The 17,405-nt window shown below is 23.8% G+C and overlaps 1 protein-coding gene across 1 annotated transcript in view; it reads right to left on the reverse strand.

Moving 5' to 3' along the window:
* LOC135930201 (E3 ubiquitin-protein ligase TRIM21-like) overlaps window positions 1-16,132 on the reverse strand; it is a 34,708-nt gene extending 18,576 nt beyond the window's left edge. The window contains exons 1-6 of the mRNA XM_065466982.1: window positions 16,083-16,132; window positions 15,984-16,040; window positions 15,917-15,941; window positions 15,509-15,608; window positions 163-205; window positions 16-122 (exon numbers count right to left, since the gene is read on the reverse strand). Of these exons, the coding sequence (XP_065323054.1) occupies window positions 16-122; window positions 163-205; window positions 15,509-15,608; window positions 15,917-15,941; window positions 15,984-16,040; window positions 16,083-16,095 (345 nt within the window). The 5' untranslated portion in view covers window positions 16,096-16,132. The remainder of the gene's footprint in view (window positions 1-15; window positions 123-162; window positions 206-15,508; window positions 15,609-15,916; window positions 15,942-15,983; window positions 16,041-16,082) is intronic.
* Between the last annotated feature and the right edge of the window lie 1,273 nt (window positions 16,133-17,405).

Raw genomic sequence — 17,405 nt, forward strand, 5'->3', positions numbered from 1 at the left:
ATAATTTTTAATAACTTTCAAATATAGCATAGCTTGATTTGCCAACATATTTCTTTGACTTAACGTTTTTACTTTAATATAGGCTTCTTTCTCCTTAATTAGCATTAATTTATTTTCTTCTTCTTTATATATAAATTATGTATAGTTTCATAAAAATTTAACTTAATTTTTCGTTTTCAGCCGATATTTTGATTAATTGATCTTGCTAAATATTAACAAATAATTTATATGACAATATAAAGTACTATAAATTATGTAATGTTCCTTATAATGCGCTATAAAAAACAAAAGTTGTTGTCTCCTATAGGTAGAGTCAAAAGTAATTACGACCAAAATGGGAAAAAATAATTATATATTCATTATAAATTAAATATGATAAAAAAAATTTAAGTTATCAATTTCATAATATCTCAAAAAATTCTCTACATACAATAAAAATTTTTATAAGTGCTGTAAAGTAGAGACTGGGGTTAGTTGAACTGATTTTTTACAAAAAAGTCTATAGCTTCTTGGTTTTTTTTAGATAATATAAAAGCAATATATGATTAGATACCTAAAACTATACTCTATAAAGGTGTCTTATAAAAAATTTCAAGAATATAATCATTTTTTTGAAATTTTATTTTTTGTAAAAGTCGAAAATTTGCCCAACAAGCCCCAATAGCGGGGTGAGGCAAACCACTTCAAGGGGCTTCCCAAACCTTTGGTTTTTATAGGTTATAATAAATTGAAATGCATTTTTATTTATTAATAATGATACGTATAGAATAATTTTATTGTTTCATTGTTCAAAATACTAAATACTTATAAAATTATAGCTAATTATATATAAAAATTGAAACTTATTTTCTGTTAATTTAATAAACAATTTAAACATATAAAAAATTTATCAAATTTTGAACATGTACCATGTGCCCATCCGTGGCACATTCTGCATTGGTACCACTCTTCGCCATTATGATGTTTTATATATTCAAGCTTACAACAAATACAAATATCTTTGTGAATAATTTTTTTTACTATTTTTTTCTTGGCAATATTTTCTTTTTCCATCAATTTCTTTTCTTTCTCGATTAATTTCTTTTTATATGGAGATGATATGAATATCTCTGCTTTTCTTTTCACTCTCTTGACTCTTTTTTTTTGGATAAGGCAAGGTTATTAATAAATTGCTAGATGGACCAGGAATATTATCTAAATGAGCATAAGAGGTAGATGGAGTATCATTACATATATCTAAGGTTCTATTAATATTTAGAATATCTTTTAATACCAAAGATACCGAGCTTGAATCTAATACTGGGCTTATAGGTAGTTCAGATATAGAATTCCCATAAACTGAGGCAATATAATTTTCTTTCTTGAATATATCTGGATTCAGTGGATATATTCCACATGCTTTAAAACCATTAGCTATATTTATAGATGATGCTGCTAAAGGCAGGACATCCTTAATAACAGATGGAATATAATAAATTGTTAATAATTTTCCTGGATGACTACATCCAGGAATCAAGCGCATTATTGTAATATTTTTTGAGAGGCCCAAAAACAGACCTATCAAGAGGCTGTAATTTATGGGTGCAGTGGGGTGGCAAAGATAATAGAATTATTCCCGTATCTATACAAAATTTGGCAGCTGAATAGGAGTGATGTGATATATGATTGTCAAGGTTTAATAAAACTTTGGACATTGGAGTACACCGAGTGTGTTTAGAAAAATGTTTCTAAAAAATAATAAAATCTCCTCCTCTTGCATCCATCCTGAACCATTTGTTACCCCTATAGAGCCAGATGGACCACCTCTAACAAAATAATCATAATATTTTTTCCTGGGAAAAAGAAACATTGGAGGAATTGCATGGCCAATTGCATTTACTGCTAGAACTAATTTTATTAAGGTACCCCTTTCTGTAGAAGTCATAGATCCTACCTGTTTTTGCCCCTTTTGTGCAATTATCTTGGATGGGGTTTGTACTGTGGTAAGTCCAGTTTCCATGTTGTAAATTGTCATACATTCTAATTTATGTTCATCTAATATTCATAAATATTAAATGTAAAACATTTACTTAACAAATCATTTAATAAACTTATATAAAAATCAAAAAAGTATAGAAGATTTTCTTCATTAAATCCAGTTGCCCTAGCCATAGGTATACCTAAAATAAAAATGTCAAATAAAATATATAATTATTTAATTATAAATTTAAAATTTTGCAACATAAAATTTAGAAAATCTCTTTACCATTACCATTTAGATTTTTATTTGCAAAATCTCTATTATTAAATTTAGCTAAAATTATATTTTATTGTTTAAAATTATATAAAATTAATACAATAATACTATACTTCATCATAATTTTAATCAATCTGAAATATAAGATCATTTTACAAATTACATTTAATAAAAATATTTACATAATTTCTATTATTAAATTTTGCTAAAAATTGATTTTATTGTTTAAAAATTACATAAAATTATTGTGATTATTTCTTAAAAATAAGACAAATAATGTAGATAAATTTACCAGTAAGTTGGCTAGTGATCCTTGTTGATTTACAATTTTCATATACCTTAATAGCCTAATTAGATTATAATATTAATTCATCAAATTTTAATATACTTCTAAATAATTATAAATATTAAATGATAGACCCTTATTAATTTTTTTGGATTTGTATTTTCGCACCATATAGAATAATGTAATAATTACTAAAAAAAATCATTCAAATAGATTGACATGAATGGTTTAGCAAGCCCCGCTAGTTCTAAATTTACTAATCATGATTGAAATATTATATAGACATAATAGATATTCATAAAACTTTCCCAAATTATAGAAGAGTGTTTAAACTTTGCCATAAAAATTAATTTACATATAAATGATTAAATATTTAAATAAAAATTAAAATTCTATCATTGTTGTAAATGTTAGATTTAATTTGCATAAAAAATTCTTTTGGATTTTGTTGTACTTAATTTGCATAAAGAATTCTTTTGGATTTATTATTATAACGCGTGATAAAAATATTATATTTGAATAGTTATGAATATTAGTTTTAAGAAGATTGAAAAGAGTATAAAAAGGCCAATTTTTACCATACAAAAAGATCTTTTATAATTATTAACTTTTTGTATTTTATTTTTTATTAATCTTTTTTATTATTTTTACTTTTATAAATTTGTTAATTTGATAATGTTATAATTTTGAATAAAGAGATAAATTGATTTCGTGATTCCTAATTATTATTAATTTCTTTATATATATATATATATGTTTTCTCTTTTTATATTTAGGTTTTGATTCACAATGACAAATCGCCTCACTGTGATAATCTCCGCATTGTGACAATGGTGTTGGAGAGAGGAGGCGACAGTACCATTACAACTTTCAGTCTAATGCCAACCAAACTCCATACAAAAGAAAGAAATTCAAAACGGAAAAGGGGTAAGAAAAATATGAATTTGACAAGATGATATTTAAAATGTAGGTTGAAAAAGAGAAATTATTTTGATAAGATTAGGTTTATGTAGGAATATAAAATCTAAAATTAAAGACAAAGGTAACATTCATAGTAGATAAGATATAATTGTGTTTAGTTATTTAAAGGTGATAATTAGGAATTTTATATTTAGAAGTTACTGGTAAACTAAAAACCATTGGAATTTGAAACTAATAAAGACTATGATATTTTAGATTTTAGAATTATTATTAATTGATCACTAGAAATAATTATGACATAGAAAAAGAAACATAAATTGCGAAAGTTAATATTAAACTAATAATTTGCTAAGATATAATAACTAAAAAATTCGGTGAATAAGATTAGAATATAACTTTATTGTTAGGAAATAGTTGATTAAATTCTTATTGAAGATTTACGTTTAACTTTTATTTTAAGGGCTGCGAGAGATAAAACAGCCTTAAGGATTAATGTGAATGTAGTATATTAGGTTGTAGATTAACCAAAAATCTTCATAAAGAGAAACGGCTTTCGTCATTAGAAAATTTATGCCGCAATCGAACTCAATTAGAGATCGGATTTTTATTTTTTTGAATCATAAATAAGATTTGAGATCAATTATGCAACATTATTCTAATAATAACAGAAAGAAAAACATGCTTTAGAAATATACATATCAGTTTTCAACAACGGTTGTGCGAAAAATTATAATGATTAGATTTCATAAGTTCTTCAAAGACGTGGGGTGAAAATCATAGTGGTTAGAGTTAAAGGGTTGTTCATAAACGTTAGTATGAAAACTTTTATGATTAGATGTCATTGATTTCTCAACAACGTATGTATGAAAAGAGATTTATATATTTCAGCAGTTTTTTTTAAAGACTTGAGTGTCAAAGAGTACATGAGGAAATAATTTTTTTAAAAGATAGATTTTGATATATATTTTAGAATAGGATTTTTAGATATAAATTTAGTATAGACATAGCTGAAAAGAAGAAGAGGATCAATAGCTAAAGGATGAGTACAAGTAAATTTTTCAATGAAAATATGGGTCTAGGCTTCATTAAGGGGAGAGGGGTGATAGAATTTGATATATTTTTATAATTTATTATATATATTTTTGTTACGTATTATAAATGTAAGATTTAGTATAATTTACGCCATTTATTAAAGGCAGGATTAGTTTAGAGGAGTTAAATGTAGACATTAGGATGAAGTTGGTATATTTATATATTTTATTAGTATAATTGTATTAGGTAGTTTATATGAGAATAAATATAAAAAGTGATAAAATATTTCAGAAGTTATTTAAATAGATTATTTTAGAAGATTAGATGTGATTACCCGATATCTCAGCAAGGGCAAACTGTCGTAGAAGACCCGGAAGTCTAAAAGATAGATACGATTACAAGAATTAGAGGCAACAACCAATCAATTACAAAAGAATGATAGGAAACTTACAAGAGAATGATAGGAAACAAGCTACGATAAATTGTAAAAAAGATTAAGACAGACTAGCAAAAAACAAGAGAGGAAAAGAAACTGGATGTCATCGATAATCGTTCGTCAATCGTGGATAGTGGAAAACAGGGGTGTATCAAGTTCGTCAGTGGCCTACAGAGATAAAAAGCTGATCGTTTCACAGGGTGACAAGCGACAGAAGATAGAATCCAAAAATTTCAAGCGACAATCGGGTACAAACGGTCGTTCGAAACTAAGAATACTAGACAAGAGTCAGCCTTCGTTAGAACTTAGAAGACAGCAAAGATTAAGAAGAATAAGTCGAGATCGAAAGAAGATAGATCATTCGCAGAATGTTGGGTCTAATTTTAGTAGGGAGGTGTTGTAAATGTTAGATTTAATTTGCATAAAGAATTCTTTTGGATTTTGTTGTACTTAATTTGCATAAAGAATTCTTTTGGATTTTGTTGTACTTAATTTGCATAAAGAATTCTTTTGGATTTATTATTATAACGCGTGATAAAAATATTATATTTGAATAGTTATGAATATTAGTTTTAAGAAGATTGAAAAGAGTATAAAAAGGCCAATTTTTACCATACAAAAAGATCTTTTATAATTATTAACTTTTTGTATTTTATTTTTTATTAATCTTTTTTATTATTTTTACTTTTATAAATTTGTTAATTTGATAATGTTATAATTTTGAATAAAGAGATAAATTGATTTCATGATTTCGTGATTCCTAATTATTATTAATTTCTTTATATATATATATATATATGTTTTCTCTTTTTATGTTTAGGTTTTTATTCACAATGACAAATCGCCTCATTGTGACAATCTCCGCATTGTGACAATCATGTAAAAATCTTTTGAAAATTTTATCAAAATTTTATTTCTTAAATAAAATTTTTAATAATTAATTATTTCAAAAGATTTTTTGTCTATAGATGTAAACTAATAAAAACTATATTAGAATAAAATTTTAACCTTCTGGTGTATTTAATTTTAAAATGAGATTAAATGGTTTACCAAGCCCCGGGACTTACCTAACCCCAGTCTCCCCTACGTCATTCGTAACTTTATTGAAAATTGAAAAGTAAATAATTTTATTACTTAAATATTTATAGATTATAATAAAAACAATATTCATAATTATAAAAGAAATGTTTAAAAAAATGAACCATTAAATTTTGCTATAATTTATCCTTTTTAAAAAGTATTTAGATTGAAAGATGTTTGAGAATATAAAATAAAATTAAGTTCAAGCTATTAAAACTCATATAAAAAGGATACAATTGATTAATCGCAAAACACCCTAATTATTTAAAAATAAGCGATTTGAATCAAAATTTAAATTACATATCATATTTAATCAAAATATTTAAATTAAAAAAATTTAATTTAAAATAACAAATTACACTAGTAATCCCTAGTTGGGTAAAAGCTTTTGACATAGTATAAATAACTGCTGATCTCATTGTAATATTGAAAAATTATTTAATAATCTGATTTAAAAAATCTACACACCTTTTTAAACATATTTTAATCTCTTTATAATAAAAAAATAAAATATAAGTTTGAAAAATTAAAAAATTACATATTAAAATCACAAGTATCGCCGACATTGGAATTAGAACGTTTAAATAAAAAACTAATTTTCCTACCTTTTCAATACCTAACCGATTCCTAAGCTTCGTGAACAGCTCCAAACGATGAGAATAGTTTCGACTGAAGCGGATGCCGAGGATGCAGTAAATAGTTGTTTTACTATTTTTAGAATACTTACATCATTAATCAAATTTTATTGGGCCATCCACCATTTAATTAGATTTACTTTATTTACTAAAATATTGATGCCTGAAACTTTACCAAGATGGATAAAATATCTCTGCTTGGATACAAAAGCCTGTCTTATTATTTTCTAAGACTATCAACAGACTGCTCAATATCCGACCTATGCGTTCTTCCAGATAAATACATATATTCTGACCTCAAGCTTTGGGGTGCCAATTAGTTTTACTAAGTGTTATTTAGAATTAAATATAAAAATTAAATCCTTTTAATAAAAGTCAATCGTATTTCGGGAATAAGTTAAAAAGTTTAAATATAAAAATAAATGTTTTTAATAAGGGTTTATAAAAGAGATTTTTTAATATTCCTTCTTAAAATTTATGTGATTTTTGACTAAAAATATAAATATATAACAGCTCCTAAATTAATGACTATTTTATTCCTAGCAAAGTAAAGGAAAAAAAAGGAACTAATAAAAATTGAATGTTAACTAAAAATAAAAATTAGTATGAATAATTTACTTTTACTTTTTTTATATAAACTAGTTAGGTATTCTTTTTAACGTGAGATATAAATGGTTTTAAAATGGAAATAGGAGGTGAAATGAATACAATTTTTAAATATATTATACTTTTTTACTATATAATATTACTAGTAGTTTTAAAGTATTTGACTAAGGCAAATTCAGGTTTATAATTTCTGACCTAGCTTGGATTCATATAAAAACTATTTTTGGCCCTACCCAGATTGATAAAAAAAATTCAGGTCGGGCTTTTATTTTTAACATTTATACAGCCTGGCCCATATTAGAGGCTCTACTTTGGTCCAAGCCTTCAGATCTCTTATATTCGTTAATGATAAAATAAAGATTAAGAATTAAGATTTATCTTGATTTTTTCATAACCTTTTTTAAAAAGATGGCAGTCAAGTATAAAATTTAAAATGAATTTTTATTTCTTAGAAGAGAAGAGAACCATAAAGAAGAAAACATTTATAAAAATTAAATATCAGTATGAAAAAGGTTAATGAAGCAAAAGAGAGGTGGAAAATATTTTTATTATTTTATAAAAATAAAAGGTTTAAAAAAACTCTTTTGTAAAATTTTAAAAATATTTTGCAAGAAAATTATTTAACAAATCCATAGAGGATTGAATAATTTGGTATCAGGAAAAAATAAAAGGTATTGGCCAATACCAACTTTGATAGAATTCCATGATCTATTTAAAAATGGATAAAACTTGATACGAAAGTTAGATAGATTGCATATTTACGAAAAATCTAAATTTTAATTCCCTAGCTCAAATATATCCCGAGTTATGGGTCTTCATAGTTCATCTAAAAATACTCAAGTTATTTGTCTTAATCAAATTATATATCGTTTTGTAAGCACCAAAAATTCTCCCTAAAATGCAAATATTTAAAATATCGTTGTATTTCCGGTAAAACAAAAATACATGAATTACCAAAATATTTAAATATTTAAGTTAAAAAAAATTTATGAAGAAAATAAGAATTTAAATTTTATTTAGTATTATAATTTTCGGAATAAAAAAAATAGGGCGATCTAATTTTCTTTTTATTGGGGTTTAAAAAATTAGTTATGTTAAAGTTACTTTTGAAACATAACTAGTTACAGTTACTAGTTACATTGGCAAAAATATAACTAGTTATTAGTTACAGTTATTTTTCAAAACTACATAAATCAAAAGTAATGGAACAGAATTTTGGACCAGCATCAATCAGGTTTAAAATATGTGCCTTTATAGAACAATAAACATCATCAAGTGCTCCCCGACTAATAGTTGTCCTATTAGGCAATTCTGATGAGGAATCAATTATCTTATATTTCAATTTTTCAGGCAATTTATTTTTTAATAATCATTTTATTTAAATTTTAAACCTTTAGAAAATCTGTCATCCCATTATTGCTTATAGAATCAAATGGCTATAAATCTAAGCAGCACATCAAAACATAATTTCGCCCTATTAGAAAAAAGATATTTAAAAAAGAGAAACAAATAAAAAATTTGATTTAGTTTTGAACTTTCAAAATAAAGTTTTACATAATTTAATAAAATATATTTTTAGTTTATTCATTAAAAAGATCTCAAAATAGAGCTGACAATAAACAAACTAAAAATTTAGTTGTTTTAAAGTTTTACATAATTATTTTAATAAATTTAAATTATACATTAAGTTTATGCATTAAAAGGATCTCAAAATAGAGCTGACAATTAACAAACTAAAAAATTAGTTGTTTTAAAGTTTTACATAATTATTTTAATAAATTTAAATTATGCATTAAAAGGATCTCAAAATAGAGCTGACAATAAACAAACTAAAAATTTAGTTGTTTTAAAGTTTTACATAATTATTTTAATAAATTATATATTAAGTTTATACATTAAAAAGATCTCAAAATAGAGCTGACAATAAACAAACTAAAAATTTAGTTGTTTTAAAGTTTTACATAATTATTTTATTAATTTAAATTATACATAAGTTTATGCATTGGATCTCAAAATAGAGCTGACAATAAACAAACTAAAAATTTAGTTGTTTTAAAGTTTTACATAATTATTTTAATATATTATATATTAAGTTTGTACATTAAAAAGTTCTCAAAATAAGAGCTGACAAAACAAACTAAAAAATTTAGTTGTTTTGAACAAATAGAGCTTAATAAAATTAATTTAACAAACCAGTTAAAAATTTAAAATGAATATTAATAAACATTAATACTAACCTAAGAGCCATTTTTTATCTTTTATATTCTTGCTACATGTTAGCGTTGGCTTTAGAAACATTTTTAGCGATTGAATGGATTTATTATTATTAGTTTTTTCTGATATTTTACGCACATTAATTAAGTGACGAGAAAGGTTTGCTATAACATTTGATATCATAACTAAAATATAAATTATACATAAATATAAGTCTAAAATTAAAATAAATTACTGTGAAAATGGATTATTTTTATCCGAATCTTCTTCATCTTTTTTCCCCAATTTTAAACAAGGTTCACAATAAATATAATCAGGCATTATCATGCTTTTCTTATTCTCATTCTTCAAAATAAGATTTCCAAAGTACTTCCACACATAACTTGATTTTTGATTAGTAGAGAGTTGTTATTTCATAATTGTATATAGGGTGGTTTAAAACTCGCAAATCCATAAAAATAATTAATATAGCCGAAATGAATATGGTGTATGAATGAATGTAAATGATATACACTATTCTATTATATAAAGCAATAGAATACAATTCATGTTTTATTATATTAATGTTAATATTCAAATTTAAATAATAATAATTTAATATATAAATATAATTAAACAACATTCTAAATATTATACACGCCGTGCCACCGCCATAAGAAAAATCGGCGGCTAGCCTGCTCCCGCCGCTGATCTCAATCGGCGGCTGTTCCGGCGTGAATAAAATTGCCGTCGACGCACAGGTATACTTTAGACCAAAATTTTTTGAATTTGAAATTCGTTAAAAGTTCCCACCAAATTTTGAAAGTCAATAACTTAGGATATATCAGAGCTAGAGCATTAAAATTTTGATTTATATAAAATATACAATCATTTAACCTTCATGCCAAGTTTCATATATTTTAAAAATAATTGTCCAAAAATCATGTTATTTCAGTAGATTTATGATGGAATTACTCATCGTTATTAATAATGCTGTTTATTTTTGAATCCAATCAAATAAATATGAATTGCAAATTATTTGTTCTGTTTGTTAATAAAAAAATTATTTGATCAAATTATTTAAATAATTAATTCGTTTTAATTATACAAATAATTTAATCAAATATTTAGATAATTATTAATATGTTTTGCATTAAAATTTATAATTTGCCAACCATTCATTCTTACAAGCGATGTGGTTTTATATATTAGCTACTTGTGGAAGGGTTTTCTCAGTTGGAACCAAGTTGCTATCAAAAAATATGTCTTAAAAAAAGATATAAGAAAAATTCTTTGCTTTAAAAATCAGTATGTCTTTATTAAGTAAATTAATATCAGGGTTGGGCAAATTTTCAGAAAATTGCCTTTGGATACAGCAGAGTTGTTAAAGTACCGCGCTAACTTTTTTGGTAGCTATAGCTAATAGCGGCTACTTTTTTTGTAATTATTTAATTTTTTAGCGTGCTACTTTTTTTGAAAGTAGCTAAGTAGCCGCTACTTCGCTACTTTTAAAAAATATAATGAAGGTAAGTATAAACATGAAAATTTAAATATAATATCATAATTAATTATAATTTTTATTATTTATTATTTAATTTTGAAATTAAAATATAATAATTTATATTTTCATTTGTATTATAAACCTAAATCACGTGTTAATTTAAAATGTCATCGCCTATGGATATCCAAATCTATGAAAGTGATTCAGACAATAATATTAATGAAATGGAAGATAAGGGAAGAAAATGTTCTTATAGCTATAATACAAATTTCCCACTCCCTAGATTTGAAAATTTTTTAAAATAAATATATAACCAAAACTGGTTTCAAATTTATTTGTTTAAAATGTAAAAAAAAATATTTCCCCAAATCAATCCAGTAGCTATAACCTCAAGAAACACCTAAAGGTAAATTGTCATTTTTACATTCTAATAATATTTATTTTATAAGATGTTCATGAGTTTTAAGGAAATGGAGAAACATTAAATATTTTTGGTATAGGTGACTCTACATCCAAAAAGACTAATTCAATTCAAACCAAATTAATTAATAATGCAAATGACAATATTTCTTAGAAATTGGCTGATAAAGTTATTGTTGATTTTATAATTTCAGCCAATGTCCTTAGTTGATAATTCATCATTTACCATGATGATTAAAACTCTATTTCCCTGGTACAACAATTTTATGCCACCAGACACTTATAGTAAATAACTTTAAAATGATGAAAGATGCTCTAATAGTAGAGTTATCAGAGATATCATATATATGTACCACGGGAGTAGTTGAACACATAACAGAAGGTAAAAACTTATTTATATTTAGGTCATTGGCTAGACCCTAGAACTTTAAAAAGAAGATCTGTGGTATTAGCCCTCAAAATGATAATAGGATGTCAGACATACGATGTACTTGCAAATAAAATTATTGATAATCTATCTAATATTAAAAATATAAGATTAAATACGCCCTTACCCTCAAGTTCTAGTGTCGAGAGATTTAATAAGGCAAAACTTATACTTTCTGATCGTCGCTCTAGACTTGGGGATGATAATATTGAAATGATTTTATTATTAAAATGCAATAAATTACCATAAATATTTATTTTTATTACATAAATTTTTTTTATAATCAAAACTAACTATATTTTAATATTTATAAATGTTGATTTTTATATATTTACTATACAATAACATTATAAGCAAAAAATAAAAAATTTGTTTGTAAATTTTTTTTATAAACAAATAGCGGTAGCGCGCTACTTTTAAAGTAGCGTTTAACAACTCTGGGATACAGATATATTTATTTTATAAAATTTTGTATTTAAGATACAAGATACTTTAGAAAAATTTTATATACAAGATACGTACTTTGTTTAAAAAACATTAAATAGATAGCAAAATGTATCAAGCTTTATTTTTAACTATAATATAAATTTATAAAAAATATGAAAATAAATTGCAGAAAATAACAAATTTGTTATATTATAAGATAATGAGATATAAATTTTTAAAAATTGTATATTATAATAATGAAAATAGTATCAGAACAAAAAATTAATTAGTAAATATCAATAATCAATAATATGTCATTCAGTCTTTGACAATTTGGTCTATTGACTATATTAGGAAAGCTGAATAATCATTCAATGGGGGCAGAGGATGGCAATATTGTGTTAAATTTAATAAATATTTCTTTTATATATTTATAACTATTTAACATATTTATATGTATTGTGCTTGTCATCTTTCATAGAATAAGTTGAAATAAGAAAAAATAGGGAAATAAAAATTGTGAAAAACAACAGAAAATTAAAGGGGAAAGGAATAAACCAAAGGATTTCATGATTATATGTGGATTCATCAAGTTATTACTTTATGTTATATTGTAGGAAAGTTGGAAAGTGTAATTGTTTAATTTGAGGCAACTAAGTAATAAAATATGTTAAAAAAACCTGGGTTGATTAAATGTTAATATGAATTGTATAGTGAAAGTAAATTCTATTTTTAAAAAAAGAGAAGAAAGGAGAAATTAATTATAGTGTATAAAAACAAGATATAGGAAAGATTTAAAATTAATAGGAACGATTTTAAAAAAATAAAAAGAGTGTGTAGTAGTTTAAAAAAAGGGGTTAAAATTTTTGAATTTTAAGGAAAGTGAAAGCGATTATTATAGGAAGTTTGGGTAAATTGTATCGTTTTGAAAGATAAAAATTAGGATATAAGTTGTGAAATAAGAAAAGAGGTTAAGAAATATATTTTGAATAGAAGCAATAAATTATGGAATTGATAAAACTGGGAAGAAAAATGTGTTGTAAAAGTTATTTTTTAAAAAAAAGGAATTTTAAAGAAAGAATGTTGTCTGTCAAGGAAAAATAATAATTAATTATGATTGGGGGTAAATTGTAGAAGGTTTCGTTTTTAATTAAATAATTAGGATATTAAAAGATAAAAAGAGGTTGAGAAATGTGTTGAGTAAAAGTAATTAATTTTGAAAATTAGTAAAAGAAAAAAAAAATAGTAGGTGAAAGTAATCAAAAGTGTTGGAAAATTAAGGAATGTGAAATTATTTTACTAGAAAGCAACTGGAATGTGTTAAATAAAGGCTATGTGAATTAAATAACAGTATGAAGAAAATAATGTATTTTTGTGAAGTTATTTGTAAAAGAAAAGGGATTATATAATATATTTTATTAAAATTTTTGTGTAATAAAATATTTTTGAAATTTTTGTGATTATATTTTATAAAAAATAAATTAAGTTTGAGTAAAGTTGTTAAAGTGATTAGTTCTTGATATAAAAAAAAATAATAATAATTAAAAGTGTATCTTGGATAATGTTAAAAGGAATGAATAGTAATTACATTTTGGATGTAATTAAAAAAACAACATTGGATTGACTCTTTGTAATATTTCTTTCAATCAACTACAATGATTCTGCACAATTAGCTACAATTATGCTAGATTAATAATACCAAACTTAAGATAGAATGATCATGACTGACCTATGATGCAATGGATCAATCAAGCTATGACTCATTAACCAGGATAATTTTGAAAATCAACAACTAATTACAATCCTGTAACCAAAAATCAAATCGTCGTATGACCAAGAATACCTAAGGTGTGATAACGTCATAGATGATCGATACAATATCAAGATGATAGCAACAATAACATAAAACAAGAAAAAAAAGGAAATTCGACATCAAGAGAACAGCGATGTGAAGTTCTGGCTCAATGGTAATGCTGTAACAGATATTATTGACGAACAGAGCGGTTTATGAAATGATGAAGAAAAGAGAACCTAAAAATAATTCTTAAATTATAGGTGATTCATGTATTGATTTTTATAAACTGATTAATTTTTGTTAATAGTCACAATAAAATTGTGGCATGTACTACCTTGAAAAGGGAATACATGTTATATTATAATAATTTATTTATTTTTATTATATAATGAATAATTGATAGAAAAAAGCAATTTGGAAAAATAATATTTTTTATTCGTATTTTTTTGTTTATTTTTGAATATATTTTTTATGATAGAAAAATTGGAAAAAATAAAGAAAGTAAAAAAAAACCTATCCTCAAAAAATCCATAATTCCATTAATAAGCAAATCGAGAGCTTATTATAGGAGAATCATAGACAAAGATAATATTCTATCTTCTTCTTCAATCATTCATTATTTTAAAATAGATGGATATAAAACGATTCAAACAAAATATGGTAGTTAAATTGCTATAAATTTTTTTATTTAAATTAAAATATAATTTTTTTTAAAGTATCTGTATCTTTTTGTATACAAAGTTGATTAAGATACAGATACATTTAAATAATTTGTATCTTAGAAAAAAATATCTGTGATACTGCCCAACCCATATTAATATGCATATCAATTTTTTTAATAACTTAATAGAAACTTCTTAATCATCATATTATTATAATCTTTTCAATTTAAAATTAGATATGGAATAAAAAAATGGTCAATATATTTTTTGATAAATTTTATTTTATAATAGTTTGAAAAACAAATTTTCAAATCTCATATAACTAAAAGTAAATTATTTAGCTCATTAAAATGATTAATGTATATCTCTACTAATAACAGTTCCAGGATAATCCAATTGTAAAAATATTTTAAATATGCATTTCACAATTTCTTTATAACCTTAAAATTTAGAAGAAAATTACTTCTTTAAGTTTGAAATTAATTAATTTACAGAATATAGAACAAGTGAATCTAATAAAAGTGATGGTCAATTTTTCATAAATATTATATGTATAGTGTTCAGTGTTGCTAAACAGCACAAATTTTAAAATGGGCTAATCTAATATTTTAGCCAAAAATATTACATATGCCTGGAAATTTTGTTCAGAGATGGCAAAAAGGCTTAGACATCTATCAATCTAGTGGCTTGTGTAATATTTTCTTTTTTTACTAAAATATTGAGTTAGTCATTTTTTAAATCAAGCCATTTAGAATACTAGATTTATACAAGCTATTTATAACACTAGATACATAAAGTAAGTTTTAATCTAAATAAAAATACTGCTAAAATCTATATTTATACAGTTTATACTTGAGAGTCCAAAATAGTGCTTATATGAAGATTTATTATGTGATCATTTTGGAAATTTTGCCGACAGTTAGGACATGAATTATTCACGACTTTTTGAATGCTAAATAGAAAATTTAATCAATTTATAATGGGTAAAATTAGAATTAATGTTTGGCAGCCCTTTAAGCATTGTAGTACATAATTTTGAAACTACTAGTTCGGTGTCAAGTATTAACTTATGCATATTGTTCAAAATAAATTTATTACACCTATACTTGTAGTGTAATAGTTTAAGGCTAATAACAGGAAGTTATGTATAAATTAATATCTTAAGATTGAAGCTATAATTTATTAATTTAATAATTAATTAAACAAAATTGAAGTAGCTGTTTATTAATTGAAATAACATAGAATAAATTATAAGCATACCATTCAAGGTGAAAAGTGTGACCACCTAATTATATAAAAATGTACATGTAAAAAATTAAATATTAACATAATAAGGAGATTGGATTTTCTTTTTTCTCCAAGCATATAGTACATGCAATATAAACTAAATTATGTATATGTATAATATTTCTAAATAAATATTTACCGCTAGAAATCATATTTTAAATTATGTGATCGATAAAACATGGAAGGGTAACACAATTGTAAAAAATATTGGAATATTATTAAGTTGGAGTAAATTGACATTTTGTCAAGTTTCAAATTAACCGTTCTTTATGGAATATATTTGTTTTAATTATTAGCTTTTTCTTATTTTCATGAATAATTTCTAATCTCAATTGATATGAACACATTCTCAATTATTGATAGTAATTATTAGTGATGTTAAGGTAACTAGTTACAAGTTACAAGTAACTAGTTACCTGTAACTAGTAAAAAATAACTGTAACTAGTTATATTTTTAAAATTGTAACTAGTAACTGTAACTAGTTAAAATTTTTGAAATGTAACTGCCAAAAGTAACTAGTTACTTTTAAAGATATATTCAAATAATTAATTTTATTTTTAATATGTTGTGATAAATTAATTTAAAATAAATTTATTTTTTAAATTAAATTTATTAATTTAAAATTTTGTGAAAATGTCTGATTGTTCCCAACAATAACACAAATACTTATATGTATGGCAGATGTGCAGGGATTAAAATATTGTCAACCTCTAAAGGATACTATATTAGCTAGTATTGAAAAAAGGTAACTAAAATCAAATAATTATTTATAAATTAATAATATCATGTCATAGGTTTAATAATCTTTATGATAATGACAACATCATTGCTGAAATTCTTCACCCTTTATTTAAAACTGACTGGCCTTGAATTAGGCAAGAAAGGAATAAAGCAAAAAAGGAGGAAATTTTAAATTTAATAAATACCTTAATACCTCAAAGTGAATCCCAGACGAATGAATCATGCTCAAAACCAACATCACTTGATGTAGTTGGATTTTTTGACCTAAAGCGCCAAAATATTCTGGATAATGAACTTATAGAAAACTTTATCAAATCTAATAACAACACTTTTTCCTTATATAACGATTTTCCTAAGTTAAAATTACTCTTTATTAAATATAATGTTGTTCTAACTTCAAGTGCTCCCGTAGAACGCTTATTCAGTCTAGGTAAGCTCATTTTTGGAGATAAACGAGCACGTCTCCTAGATAATAACTTTGAAATTAATTTGTTGTTAAAAGTAAATAAACATTTATTAGATTCTAATTTTTATGAAAAATAAATGTTTTTTTTTCAATGCAAATATATATTTTTATATTCGATGTAAATATTCAATTTTGCGATATTTTTTTATATAAATAAATTGTATATTATTTTAAATAACTGATTATACTATGTTTATCCTAATTTTTTTTATATAAAATAAATGTATTCAATAAATAAATAATGCGCATATGAA

This window comes from Gordionus sp. m RMFG-2023, chromosome 5 (assembly GCF_954871325.1).
Source record: "Gordionus sp. m RMFG-2023 chromosome 5, tfGorSpeb1-WG-v2, whole genome shotgun sequence".
Classification (NCBI taxonomy): Eukaryota; Metazoa; Nematomorpha; class Gordioida; order Chordodea; family Parachordodidae; genus Gordionus; species Gordionus sp. m RMFG-2023.